The sequence below is a fragment of the Arvicanthis niloticus genome, chromosome 20, assembly GCF_011762505.2.
Source record: "Arvicanthis niloticus isolate mArvNil1 chromosome 20, mArvNil1.pat.X, whole genome shotgun sequence".
Taxonomy (NCBI): domain Eukaryota; kingdom Metazoa; phylum Chordata; class Mammalia; order Rodentia; family Muridae; genus Arvicanthis; species Arvicanthis niloticus.
Window position 1 is genome coordinate 1,766,201 of NC_047677.1, and position 15,074 is coordinate 1,781,274.

General features: G+C 37.3%; 1 protein-coding gene across 1 annotated transcript; it reads left to right on the forward strand.

Annotated features, from left to right (window-relative positions):
• Window positions 1–859: 859 nt before the first annotated feature.
• LOC117724667 (Golgi-associated plant pathogenesis-related protein 1-like) lies at window positions 860–14,244 on the forward strand. Its single transcript, XM_076917198.1, has 2 exons — window positions 860–872; window positions 14,084–14,244. The coding sequence occupies exons 1-2, from the start codon at window positions 860–862 to the stop codon at window positions 14,242–14,244; spliced, it is 174 nt and encodes a 57-aa protein (XP_076773313.1).
• The last annotated feature ends 830 nt before the right edge of the window (window positions 14,245–15,074 follow it).

Consider the following 15,074-nt stretch of genomic DNA (forward strand, 5'->3'; position numbering starts at 1 on the left):
TGATCGTCCAATAGTTAATATTATGTATTTAGTCTAGAAGAAAGATGACTGGATTAGATAAACAATATATTGAAGATCCCTTCTGATAGTTAATTTACACATGAATTTTAATCGCTTTTTGGATTTGATTTAGAAACAGTGATAAAAGTACATGCTTTCCTCCAGTCACTCAATACTTCTCTCAAATTGCTGAAGAGACTCCTACAGAGCCTCCCTGTTGGTGCTTGAAGGATCACATCCTGACTTTGCCTATGGGGGCTTTGCTTAGAGTTCAGAACATTTTTGCAGCTGGGGTGAACCTATAGCTTGCTGAGGAAAAACAGCATGAAGCAATTGATCACCCATCCAAAACTAAGAATTCTAACAGAAAGGGCGGCCAGGGCTGGAAAAATCCTGCTGGCTTCAAATAAACTGTGTGGAGACAATCATTCAGCTGAGGTGGGATGGTCTTTTCAAAAATACATTCTTTGTGTTTGGGCCTGATTCTTTCTTTTGCTTTCTATTAATCAGATGAACTTTGTTTTACTGAGAAAATGGAATGTTGTTTCCAAAGAGCTGCTATCCTGCTGTGTGTCTCCTAGGTGAAATTATTTTATGGAATAACAGAGCATCTTGCTTCACAAATGGCATCTGGGAGTTCTTAGCTTAAAAATCACAGCTCTGTATCTGAAAAAAAAAAAACAGTAATTCAGTTTTTAGTTCATAACTTAAGTTTTATTTCTTACAACTCGTGACTAAAATAATACATTTATGGTGTACATTGGGGTATCTTGAAATATGTATATAGTGTGGAAAGGTTAAGTTGAGTTAATTCACATAGTTTTGCTTTGTGTATCATTTTTATGGTGAGAATACCGAAATGTATTTTTGTGGTAAGTTTTAAGAACCAACCACACTGAAGTAGAAACTTGAGGGTTCTTTGGGAATTCAGTTATAGTGGATGATATTTTGCTGGGGCAAACACATGAAGGAACATTTTGCTGAAGTAAGCACAGGTGAAAGGATGTTCTGTTCAAGCAAGCATATGAAAAGACACATGATGAGGGAGTCTCATAACATACAAGTATTTGTCTGACTTACATTGCATAGCTCCATTGGTAGGGACTCCATAGAGAGAGACACACTAAAAAACTTCTGGTGATGTGCTGCAGCTTCTTGATACTTCAGAGGACTCAGGCTGATTGGCAGAGTGATGTCAGCTGAGACAGACTTGTGTGCTGACGCAAGACCCATGGAGGAAACATGATATTTGAATGGAGTATAAAAAAACAAAACAAAACAAAATAAAAAAGTCAACAGAGTGTCAGGAGCTATCCTGACTTGCTTACATAGCTAAATGCTTGTTGGTCTTAAGTCTTAGCTGCTTTGTTGAAAGAGACACAGCAGAGAATGTCTCCTGGCACTCCTGTTTGCCCTGGTCCCTCCTAGTGACTCATGCTGAGATTGAGGCCCGAGTGTCTGTTCTAGGTGGTGCTGCCACTGCTGATTTATGTTTGTTATCTTGACTCTACCAAACTGGACTGCTGGGATATCTGTGAAGTGTTTGTGAGTGGATTGAGCTGTCACTGACCTGTGAACTGAACTTCCAATTTCCTGGAAATACAGATATTAGTTACTCCAAAGAACCTTTATAAATAGGCTCATTCTCCCCACATCCTTTCTTTTCTATTACCTGTGGTGGGTGATGGGCTAGAAGGGAGATTACAGAATGTAAGAATCTTCATTAAAAGTAGGATTTGAGAAAAGTCAAGCTACACCTAACATCATCATATTCTACAATAAACTGTTTGACTATTATCGCCATGTTCTATGATAGGACATTTGACAGTCATCACTGTGTTCAATGACAGGGTACTTGACTACAGTCATCATGTTTTATGATAGACCAGTTGACTACCACCATCTTCAACAGCATGACACTTGAATTTATTTCTCAGGTCTAATTGAAATTTTGTTCCATTTGTTCATGATATTCTCTTCTTTCTACTCCATCACAGACCCTAACTACCACCATTCTACTCTCTGTGAGTTCAGTCATTTTAGATTCTAATTAACCCTAAGAGTTGTGTGGTGTTTATGCCTTCAAGATTGGCTTATTTTATGTAAAAATTTTTTCTATGCTTATCAGTACTGTTTCAAAGACAAAATGATCCCATCTTCCTTCTATATCCCCTCTTTTGTTTTAAAGCAAGAGGTTTATTTTCCAGTGGATCAGGATGGACCTTCAATTAGTCCCTCAAGAGGAGTGACTAGAATGTGATCTCAAATGGCTATTACAAGCAGTTTTTATACTTTTTAGGGGCACAGGTTACATCAGCAAGGTTACAGTTCAAACTTATTTGCTAAGCATATTGACCTTTGTTTTTTTTTTATTGGATATTTTATTTATTTACATTCAAATGTTATCCCTTTTCCCAGTTTCCCCTCTGAAGCCCCCCTATTGCATCCCCTTTACTTTGCTTCTATAAGGGTGCTCCTCCACCAACCCACCCACTCCTGACTCACTGCCCTAGCATTCTTCTACACGGGGCATTAAGCCTTCATAGGACCAAGGACCTCCCCTCCCACTAATGCCAGATATGGCCCCTTCAGCTCCTTCAGTCCTTTTCCTAACTCCTTCCTTCAGGTCCCCATGCTCAGTCCATTGGTTGGCTGCAAGCATCCACATCTTTATTGGTAAGGCTCTGGTGGAGCCTCTCAGCAAACAGTTATATCAGGCTCCTGTCAGAAAGTATTTCTTGGCATTAGTAATAGTGTCTGTGTTTGGTGTCTGCATGTGGGATGAATCCCCAGGTGGAACAGTCTCTGGATGGCCTTTCCTTCAGTCTCTGCTCCAACCTTTGTTCCTGTATTTGCTTTAGACTGGAGTGATTCTGAGTTAAAATTTTTGAGATGGGTGGGTGGCTCCATCCCTCAAACAGAGGGCCATGCCTAACCTCTGCATATGGTCTCTACAGGTTCTCTCTCTCCTTTGTAGGGGTATTTCAGCTAATGTCATCCCCATTGGGTCCTGGGAGCCTCTTGTTTTCCTGGCATCTGGGACTTTCTGGTTGCTATCTCCCAGTTCCCCATCATCCATTGTTACTCACCTCTGTTCAATTTCTTGCCTTTTGTACATCTCCTACATCTTCTCCCATACCTGATTCTGCCCCTATTTTTCACCTCTTCCTCTTCTCTTCCTCCTAAGTCCGTCCCACCCTCTACTTCCCAGGATTATTTTTTTCTCCCTTTTAAGTAGGACTGAAACATCCACTCTTTGATCTTTCTTCCTCTTGAGCTTCATGGGGTCTGTGAGTTGTATCATGGGTATTCCATGCTCTTTGCATAATATCCACTTATCAGTGAGTACATACCATGTGTGTTCTTTTATGACTGAGTTGCCTTACTCAGGATGGTATTTTCTAAATCCATCCATTTGCCTCAAATCTGATAAAGTCATTGTTTTTAATAGCTGAGTAGTACTCCATTATGTAAATGTACAACATCTTCTGAATCCATTCCTCTGTTGAAGGACATCTGGGTTCTTCCCACCTTCTGGCTATTATAAATATGGCTGCTATAAACATAGTGGAGCATGTGTCCTTATTACATGTTGGAGCATCTTCTGGGTATATGCCCAGGAGGGGTATAGTTGGGTTCTCAGGTAGTACTATGTCCACTCTTCTGAGGAACCACCAGACTGATTTCCAGAGTGGTTGTACCAGCTTGCAATCCCACCAGCAATGGAGGAGTGTTTTTTCTCCATATTCTCTCCAGCATCTGCTGTCACCTGAATTTTTGATCTTAGTCATTCTGACTGGTGTGAGGTAGAATCTCAAGGTCGTTTTGGTTTGCATTTTCCTGATGACTAAGGATGTTGACCATTTCTTTAGGTGACTCCAGCTTGTTTCTTGGGGTCATCTGCTTGGAAAATAGTTTTCCAGCCTTTAACTTTGAGGTAGTGCCTGTCTTTGTCACTGAGTTGTGTTTCCTGTATGCAGCAAAATGTTGGATCTTGTTTACTTATCCAGACTATTAGTCTATGTCTTTTTATTGGGGAATTGAGTTCATTACTGTTAAGAGATATTAAGGAACAGTGATTGTTGCTTCCTTTTATTTTATTTTGTTTACTTTTATTTTGCTGTTATAGGTGGAATTATGTTTGTTGTGTCTTCTTTTGGGTTTGTTGAAAGAAGATTACTTTTTTGATTTTTCTATGGTGTAGTTTCTACCTTGTGTTGGAATTTTCCATCTATTATTCCTTGTAGAGCTAAATTTGTGGAAAAATATTGTGTAAATTTGTTTTTGTTATGGAATATCTTGGTTTCTCCATCTATGATAACTGAGAGTTTTGCTGAATATAATAACCTGGGCTGGTATTTTTATTCTTTTAGGGTCTGTATGACATCTGCCAGGATATTTTAGCTTTCATAGTCTCTGGTGAGAAGTCTGGTGTAATTCTGGTAGGTCTGCCTTTATCTGTTACTTGACCTTTTTCCCCTTACTACATTTAATATTCTTTCTTTGTTTTGTGCATTTGGTGTTTTGACTATTATGTGACAGGAGGAATTTCTTTTCTGGTCCAGTCTATCTGGTGTTCTGTAGGCTTCTTGTATGTTTATGTGCATCTCTTTGTTTGGATTAGGGAAGTTTTCTATAATTTCTATAATTTTCTATAATTTTGTTTAAAATGTTTACTGATCCTTTAAGTTGGGAATCTTTGCTCTCTTCTATACCTATTATCTTCTCATTGTGTCCTGGATTTCCTGGATGTTTTGAGTTAAGAACTTTTTGCATTTTGCAATTTCTTTGACTATTGTGTCAATGTTTTTATGGTATCTTCTGCACCTAAGATTCTCTCTTCTATGTCTTGTATTCTGTTGGTGAGGCTTGCATCTATAACTCCTGATCTCTTTCTTAAATTTCTTAAATTTGTATCTCTATTGTTTTCTCCCTTTATGATTTCTTTATTGTTTCTATTTCCATTTTTAAATCTTGGGTGGTTTTGTTCAATTGCTTCACCTGTTTGGTTGTGTTTTCCGATAATTCTTTAAGAGATTTTTGTGTTTCCTCTTTAAAAATTTCTACCTGTTTACCTGTGTTCTTCTGTATTTCTTTAAGGGAGTTAATTATGTCTTTTTAAAAATCCTCTATTAGCAACATGAGATGTGATTTTAAATCAGAGTCTTGCTTTACTGATGTTTTAGTGTATCCAGGGCTTGCTGTGGTGGGAGGACTGGGTTCTGATGATGCCAAGTTGCCTTGTTTTCTGTTGCTTATGTTCTTGCTGTTGCCTCTTGCCATCTGGTTATCTCTGGTGTTAGCTGGACTTGCTGTCTCTGACTGTGGCTTATCTCTTCTGTAGGCCTGTGTATCAGCAGTCCTGCAAAACTAGTTCTCTCATGGAGGAATTTGGGTATGAGAGCCATAGCACAGGGTCAGCTCCAGGGAGCAGACAGAAACTGGAAGCATCCTGTCCCCTGTTGTTTCTTGGTTCCTGTGTTCTCACTGCTTTGAGTGGGTCCCTCTTGATCCAGGAATTTGAGTAGAAGTGGTGGTCTCACCTGTGCTTTCATGTGTGTCAGCACTCTTGGGAGAACAGCTTTCTCCTGGTGGTATTTGGGTATGGAGAGTTGTGGCACAGGGTCAGCTCTGGTGCAGATGAAAACTGGAAGGCTTTGATGCTGTTTTGAGACAAAGTTTCCTGTTGCCCAGGCCGGCCTTGAATTTTCTGTATAGCAAATGATTATGTCAAACAAATGATTCTCTTACACCCCTTTCTCAAGTCTTGTCTGAGTTGTTGTGCCCAGTTTATTTAATAATACTACTTTTTGGACACACACACATGCACACACACACACATACACACACAAACAGTGTAAGCACATACACAGTTTTATTTATCCATTTATTCATTGATGAGTATGTATACTGATCCCATACTGTGGCAATTATGATTTGTGAATAATATTTAGTGACTATGGGCATGTAAACTTTTTTTAAACATGATTTTGTTTTCTTAGGTTGCACAGTGTCCTTGCTGCATCATATGATAACTACCTTATAAGTTAAAACGTATATTTTACGTGTATAGGTATTTTGCCTGCATGTGCATTTGTATCACATGCATGCCTAGTGCCTACAGAGGCCAAATGAGAGTGTGAGGATCCCTTGAACTAGAGTTAGAGTTGTCAGCTGCTGTGTAGGTCCTGGGAATGTTACCTAGGTCCTCTGGAAGAGCAGTCCGTAGTTTTAACTTTTGGCTGTTTGGATGGATTCTTTTAAAATATGTCTGTTCAATTCCTTCACACACTGTGAAACCCAGTTATTTATTTTTATTATTACTAAGTTTAATTTCTCATAAATATTGTATATTAACCTTTTCATATATTAGATTTATGGTTAGTGAATTTTTTTCCCAGCCCTACAGTTTTTTTTAACTTCATTGATTATTTTCTTAGTTATGTAGAAGTTTTTGAAATTGACCATATTTATCTATTTTCACTTGTGTGGCTGTATTTGGAAATTATAAATATTCTAATACATCATTTCTCAGGACAATGTCAGGGAGCTTCACCCATACTTTCCTCTAGTTTCAAGTCTTATTGTAAGTTTGTAAACTTACTTTGAAATAACTTTTGAATAATGTGTGAAACTAAACACAAGTTGCTTATTGTTCTTCAACAGGTGGATATTAATTTCTAACTTCACTAAGAAAACCTCTCTTAGAAACATTTAATAAACGCAGTAAAGTTATAATTTAAACACAATGTCAATAATATTTCTAATGACTATCAAAGAACTCTTCAAGAAAGAATACAATGGAACAATCTCATTTATAAAAGCTGTGAAATAATTAAATATGAAAATATTTAACAGATAGGATAAACACTTGTATACTGAAAGAATGAAAATTGATGAAATATTTTATTTTGAAGATATAAACAGTGAGTGACACAGTATCTCATGTTCCTGGTCTGGAAGCATATTGTCAAAATATCCTTACTATCAAAAATTGACTGCCAACAATTTCTATAAAGATTTGCATGATAAATTTGCATGTCATAATAGAAAATCAAATAGTCAAAGAAATCCTAAACAAAAACAAATCTAGAAGTACCATGCTCTGTGATTTCAAAATAAGCGGTAAAGCTATAGAAACCAAAGCAGCATGGTGTTGGGGATTTTCAAAGACTTGCAAACCTGGGAGTTGAATCAAGAACCAACACACCTGTGTTTAGCCTATTTTAAAGTAAGATCACAGAAACATATTCATTTCGGTAAATGCTAATTATTACTAATTAAGTGTCATGTATTGTTAGAAACATTCCTATTGACTAAATAAAATATTCTTAGTAAACCTCTTTCATATATCCACCAATTTTGATGATCAATTTTAATTTTTGTACAAAAACTATTGTTAGTGTTATGTGAAGAATATCTCAGAACTCCTACTTTGATCTCTACATTCTTTATCTGTGGAAAACTGGGAACCATTACTGTGAAATGGAAATCTTCCCAGAAACCAAGGAATAAATTTGGTGACATGGAAAGCCCAAGCCTCTAGCATCTGGAAGAACAATTAATCTGCTATATGTTGAAAGACATTTCAGTCTTTATAAAGTATTGATTCAGTTTATTGGCTTTACCTTTCTTTTGAACTGAAGTTTGACCTTTTTATACTGTCAAACCTGCTGCTCCATTGTGATTTCTCTCATGTACTCAAGAGTACAGTGTCCTTTCCTATATCAGCATAGATATTTCAGTTTCTTCTAGTATTTTATTTACATTTTATTTCATTGTGGTGTGTGGAGATGGGCACACAGGCAATAATTTCCATGTTGAGGTCATAAGACAATGTCCTGCAAACAGTTTTTAAGTTTTTATAATGACATATGATATCATCAAAGGTGAAATAATATAAAAAGGGGTTTTAATATGTGTCCTATTTTATTGATGAATCTGATCTTATATCAACACCATCTTTAATTGTAGTGACTTTATCGAATGCTTTAAAATGAAGTAAAATAAATTCCATCTTATTTCTCACTTGGAATATGTCTGTGAAGCTCCTGCAGTTCATGGAGCTCATACATACATAACTGAGAAGGCTCACAAGTGACCATCCTTACATAGCTACATGAGATCTGATAACCTTTTTTTTTTTTCAGGTTTTAAGAATTACGGTCTGGGCTTTAAACTTTCCTGTGTTTTCTATTCCTAGTGATATGGTCTCTCACACTTGGTGTTGTCTTGTACTCTACAAAGTAGACCACACAGTTGCATCATTCTAGGGATCCGTTTTACTATTTCTCCAGCAAAGTTCACAGCATTCAAATAGGTGAGCAAATTTGTGCTACTCAATCCTTTCTCCACTCTCACTTGTATCTTTAGAAGTGTTATATAGTACTTATTTGAATATGTTTTCCTCTTAGGTAGTCCAAAAGACAGGTGTGGAAACAAGTTTGTTGGTATTTTCTGTAATTTAGGTCAAATATAATGCATGTCTACTGTGCAAAGGGTAACAGGTAATATTTTTAGATTTTATTTCTCTTTTTTTCAGCATAAAATTTTTTTGGTTCTTTGGGAATTTCAAATCTTGCACCTGGATTGCACTTATTTACCAGGCCTTCCATGTCTGCCCTCTACTGTTACAACCTTCCCCCACCAAAAAAAATTAAAATTGAAATGGAAAGTACGATTTGTGTTATCTATGGGCTTACTGGAGCATGGGCAAACTCTCTTTAATGATGTTAATGGTGAGCATGTGTTAAAAAGTTGAGCCAGTTTTTTTTTAAATGACAAATTTTAATTAACAAATTATAGTTGTATGTATTACAGGGTAAAGGGAAAATAAGGATTCCTGAATGCAGTGTGAAATAACTAAATCAAGCTAATTAATAAATCTACAAAGTAAATATACCATTTGTTTCTGGTTGGATTATTTGAAATTTAATTTCAGTAATTTTTGAAAGGTAAAACCAATTTTAATTAATTTATACATTATAGTTACATATATTTCTATGTTTGAGGTTGGAGATTAAAAAAAATGGTGCTTTGTTGCTTTAAAAATATTGGTAACTATATTTGGAAAAGTGGTTCTCAGTATCCAAGATACAAAAATCCAACCAAGTGTCAATCAATGAGAGAGTGGCTACTGAAAAACCCTTCCTTCTATGTATACATAAATATACAGAAAACGACATTTAGCCATAAAATTAATGAAATCATGTCACCTGTGGAGGAATTGAAGGACATCAAGTTACATGCAGCATCAGGCACAGAATGACAAACACTGTGTAGTCTTATTTATGCCAGAAAATTAAGATCATGTAAAAAGAGTAAAGTATCAGTTGCTAGAACCTGGGAAATGTGGAGGTGGGGTTCATGGAGAGAAAATGGGTAGCAGATACAAGGAGCACAGCTGGAGATGAGGGTGACTTTGAACATTCTCTAGGACAGCAAGGGAAGGTTGACAGCCAACAGTTGTACATTCACAAAATTGCTAGTTATACGAACAAGCAATTTTGTGAATGTACAACTTTATTCCTTGTTCGTATAACTAGTTTTGACATGAGATAGAATTGATCCTACCCATAGTATAAATGTATTTAAATACCTATTTCAATCCAAAACATTGATTGACATGTGTCAATTAAAAAAATAAAATGAATTAAAGAGTAAAATTAAAGCTAGGAAAAAGTCGGTTTTCTGGTCATGTATGTGAGAACAAAACATGTTAAGTTCTTTTTAAGGTAGAGCTTTGTTACTCTTCATAATAACAATGACTTTTATTGGAAAGAAAAGAGCTTGTGGATATGTAGAGCCTATTACTCCAGGTTTTCAATGTAAATAATCCAAATTTGGACACTAAGCATGATTCTCAGAATAGATTTACCTAGGAGTTTATATCACAGGCCTGGTTAAAGGACCTATTCATTATTCTCTTATAAGTTGATTTAACATTTTTTGTCTTGTTTTAAACAAACAAGCAATAGATCAACAAGAAAAATACTGAAAGTCTCATAACAAATCCCACATGTAGATACTGCTTTGCCCCTTAAAATGAGTCATTTATATCCATTCATTGTGAAATGATTGCATCCTCTGAGCAAGAAATTAAAAGTGAGTGTTTATTCCTTCACATGATCTCTGTGCGTTCCAACTGTTGTGATGGAGTAGGGATGGTCCAAGTCCCAGGCTGATTAGTCATGAGAGGAGGTGTAGGCAGCGCCCAGCCTCTGACTGGATTCCAGAGGTCACTGCCATTTCTTGACCACAGGATGGGTCACAGACACATCCCTTCACATGTTACCATCACCGAAAAAAAAAATTATATGGGCTGTCGATCGGTTCATAAAAACCAGAAGAAGAAGAAGAAGTACTTTAATGAACGCCTTCTAGAGGTTGGCCAGGCTATTTGGAAAGAGATAATTAAAGGGACCCACAGCAGGAGGATGAATCATTAAAACCTTCTGGATGTTTCCTCTCTAGTCTCTAGTCTAGTCTCCTCCCTACGCAGGACAGTCACTCAGGGTTCTCTCACAGAGTTCCTGAACACTGACACAGAACTTTGAAGACCAAGGGAGTTTTCTTCACATTTTGGAGAAGAAACAGAAAACATTATTTAAATCACAAGGACAAATTCTGACAGATCTCTCTGGCTTTTAAGCAACAGAAATCAAAAGAGGCTGGAGTGTAGGAGTACCTCCCCAGAGATCAAAGGATGACATCTTGTAATTGGTCCTAAAGGGCTTATGGGTTTTGTTATCTAAGTGGCAATGGTCTTTGTTAATGCTGGATTAGCTGTTCAAATATGAAAAACACTTTGGTTGTGAAATTTTCTTACGTAAAAACAAAAGAATTGAGGCAGATTAAAATAAAGGACTGCACAGATACCATTGATCATTTATCACCAGCTGTTACTTCTGTAGGACACAGTGTTTTCTGAGGAGGAACCAAAATCCTCCTAATTCATCATTATCTTACTGGAGTTTGCAATCCTGGATGTGTTGAAGTTTTGAACTACTGAGTTATCAACTTTGTCACACTTAATTCCTTTGTCCAGTAGCCTCTGAGAACTATCTCAGAAGGTAGTAATGCGTCAGAATGACCTCTTTTTTTTAAAGCTCTTGGTGTTCCCTGTATGGAGTCTCAGAGCTCTATTAGCAAGAAAGACATTGGATGTACTGGGTGTGCTCACACTGAAAGCAACACATGGGTGCCAGTCTCAATAGTTGCTGCTTTGAGGCTTTGTCAATGGTGAGAGAAGAGCAATCTAGAAACTAAGACGCACCCATTTCTACAAAAGTCACCTTCTCCAGGGCCACTTTGAGATTTCCCTGCAGCAAGAAGCATGTCAGTTCATTCACATAGCAGTACAAAAGAGAAGATTCTTTAATATATCTGAAATTAAAAAAATTAAAAGCTGTTCTTGAACAGCATTTGCTATTAGTATCTTGAGAATGTCAAATGCTTATTTATTTATTTTTTTACTGATTAAAAAAAAACCCTTTTCTTTCTACCTTGTATCAGATATTTTTTCAAGCCTATGGTTTGATTGGTGAACTTGTATTCTATAAGAGCCTTCCTATATGAAATTATCATACATTTCTTGAATTTATTTGACAAGAATCTGTCTAGGCTATCTGTACAGTAATTTATTTATAATAAATATTATTCTGAAACCAGGGCTAGGCATTATTCTTTATATGATGTTGAAAGACAGGGATAAATTGATGTGTATTTTGTTCATGTTAGAGATTTTTTTCCCTGACAAAGAAGAGATAATGCATAGAATTAAAAGATTATAACAGCCTGCATAAGAACAATATTTTAGAACAAAGAGTGCTTCAAGCTAATGACTACCAGGCTACAAAAAAAGTCCACTGGGAATGTTTGACAGCATGAGAGATATGTGCCAAGTGAGTGGCATATTATAACCACACACACTAAGCTGCAATGTGAAAGCAGGCATTATCACAGTGGGTATGACTGCCATGAATGAAATGATTAGAAGGGATTATGGGCAGTCTAGAGAAATAAAATCAAACAAAAAGGCTATAAACATTAGCGTTTAATTCTGCGGTGCTGAGAATAAGCCAAAATAGGAATTAGGCAAGATTGTGGAACTATTGTGGGAAAAAATGATTTCTCTACAATGTGCTTTGCTTTGTATAATTCTAGAAAAATCGTTTGACCTCTTTAAACTGACAAGACTTACAAAGACAGAATTAGCTAAAATAGTATATACATGTATATACTTTATAAAAGTATGAAGTATATATTACTTATATATATACACACACACAAACACATGTATACACACGTGTGTACACACACATATATACATATACATACATATATATATATATATATATATATATATATATATATATATTTCAAATTTTAAAAGGAGCATAGCAGGGAAAGTCCTGTCCCGCCTAATTTTAAGATTGTCAATTTTGAAAAGGAATCTGTTAGGGCGGGCACAACAACACATGTCTGTAATCCCATGTTTTGAGAAACAGAAGCAGGAGGATCCTGGGTTTGAGGACAGTTTCAACTATCTAGAAAGACAGGCTGTCTCTGAACAAACTATAACCTGTTAATTATTAAATGAGTGTAAAAGCAAGTATTTTTTATTGGATATTTTGTTTACATTTCAGATGGCATCCCCTTTCCCCATTTCCCCTCCCTAGAAAACCCCTATCCCATGCCCCCTTTTCCTTTTTGCTTTTATACATTTTTTAAAAATGTTAATCAAAGGCTTTATAAGTTTGGTAATGCTCAATCACAAGTGTAACCCAATACTCAACCTAGATATATCAACTATCTTTGACTGGTGGAGACACGTGAACATCTGCCTCCATGTCCCCACCCCCCCTTCTCTCTCTCATCACCTAGCTTCTCCTCTCCTTCTTCATCTCCTCTCCTTGCTCCTTCTCTTCTTCTCAGTACTCCTCCCACCTTAGCTCCTCCTACATATCACCCTTCTTGTTAAAATAAAACTTTTCTCTCAAAATACAATGAGAGCATATATTTTTAAAATATTTCTTTTGATTTTATTTGCATGAGTGTTTTGCTTACATATATGTATGTTTATCATGCATGTGCTTGGTGCCCATAGAAGCCAGGAGAGGATGTTAGGTGGCCTGGAACTGGACTTCCAGACAGCTGTGAAGCACCATGTTAGTGCTACAAGCTGAGCCCTAGTCCTCTGCATGAATAACTGCCCTTGACTGAAGAGTCATCTCCTCAGCACTAAGAAACAAGTTTTAAGACTATTGTTTTTGCTGAGCATGGTGGCATGAGCCTTTAATCTCAGTACTAAGGAGGCGTAGGCATGCGAACCTCTGTGAGTTCAAAGTCAGTCTGGTCTACAAAATGAGGACCAAGACAGCCAGAGCTACAGAGAGAAACCATATCTCAAGAAATAAACAAAACAAACAAATTGTTATTTTTGTCACTGGTAGTGGAATGTATGTGCATGAGAGAGAGAGAGAGAGAGAGAGAGAGAGAGAGAGAGAGAGAGAGAGAGAGAGAGAGAGAGAGAGAGAGAGAGAGCGCACTGGTGTATGTCTGTGTTGTGTATAATTACACATGTGTTTTTTTGTTTTGTTTTTTTTTTTGTTTTTTTTTTGTTGCAGAGGATGCAAGTTTAGTTCCCAACCCCCACTCGGTGGTTCGCAACGATTCAGAACTCCGATTCCAGGGGATGTGACACCTTCTTCTGACTTCCCAGGGAACCATAAACATTCAGGGAAAACATTCATACATGTAAAGTAAAATTTAAAAATCTAAAAGATGAAGAGTTTCATTTGGGGGCCATTGTTGGGGATGGGTGCTGGTGTCACAGTCGCTGGGACCCCGGTGCTTTATCAGGATCTCAGGAAGCCCAGGAGGAAGTGTTGAGTTGGCTGAAGTCTGTGACTGAATGGCAGGATGTGCTTTACAAATCCAATGACTCTGTTTCTTCTTCATGATTGGCACCTGCAAATACCAGATAACCCGAGCTGAACAAGAGCACACAGGGTGTTGAGGATCCCTTAAGCTTCTTCTTGGGGTTTTGTTGATTCACCTGCTCCTCCCTTTTATCCCACAGGACACTTCACAGCCATGATATGGAAGAATACCAAGAAGATAGGCGTGGGGAAGGCATCTGCGAGTGACGGGTCCTCCTTTGTGGTGGCCAGATACTTTCCAGCAGGGAATATTGTCAACCAGGGCTTCTTTGAAGAGAATGTCCCACCTCCAAAGAAGTAACTCACGCCACCAAATGTAATGGGATGGAGACGCATACATGAGGTGCCTCTGGAACCACAAAAAGCCAGCGAGTGTCTGTCCCTGTGGGTGTATGTACTTATGTGTTTACCTGTGGGCATCTCTTGTGACAGCCGCATGGGAGCTTATTCTGATTAAAGGATGGGAATCAGAAACATTTATCCAGAGGGTTAGCTAGACCACAATAGTTACTCAGATTGGATAAGGTTAATTCTGACACCCTTTTCCTGGTGTTTTGTTTTGTTTTGTTTAAGGCAGAGTTTCTTGGTGTAACCTTGGCTGTCCTAAAATTTGCTCTGCAGACCAGGCTGGCCAGGAACTCACAGAGATGTTCCTGCCTCTGCTTCCCAAATGTGGGATTAAAGGCATGAGTGGCCACTGCCTGTTTGTTTTTTGTTTATCTGTTTTTTTTTTTTTCGGTTTTTTGGTTTTTCTCTTTTTCCTTTTTCTGTTATTTTTAAAGTAGACTTTATTTGAAACTTTATTTCTCATATCCATCCTTGGACTTTGAGTATTCTGAATATTTGCCATCCTGAGAAGTGAGGTCCTTTCATAAGCTCTGCCTGCATTGTAATCTTCTTTTGGCAGATACTGAAGGGATGGGAATGTCCTTTAGAGGTGACATAAAGCAGCTTGTGTTAGAAACATGTGGCCAGCTGCATTTCACAGGATCAGTGAGAGTTCTCATTCTCAGCTGGAAGACATGATATCATCCTGCATCCTCTGGGATTCCCTTAAACTTCTCAGCTCAGAGTTCTTCCTGCTTCTGCCTGCCAAGTGATGGATTCTGAGCTTTTAGTCTTGAGTTTGTT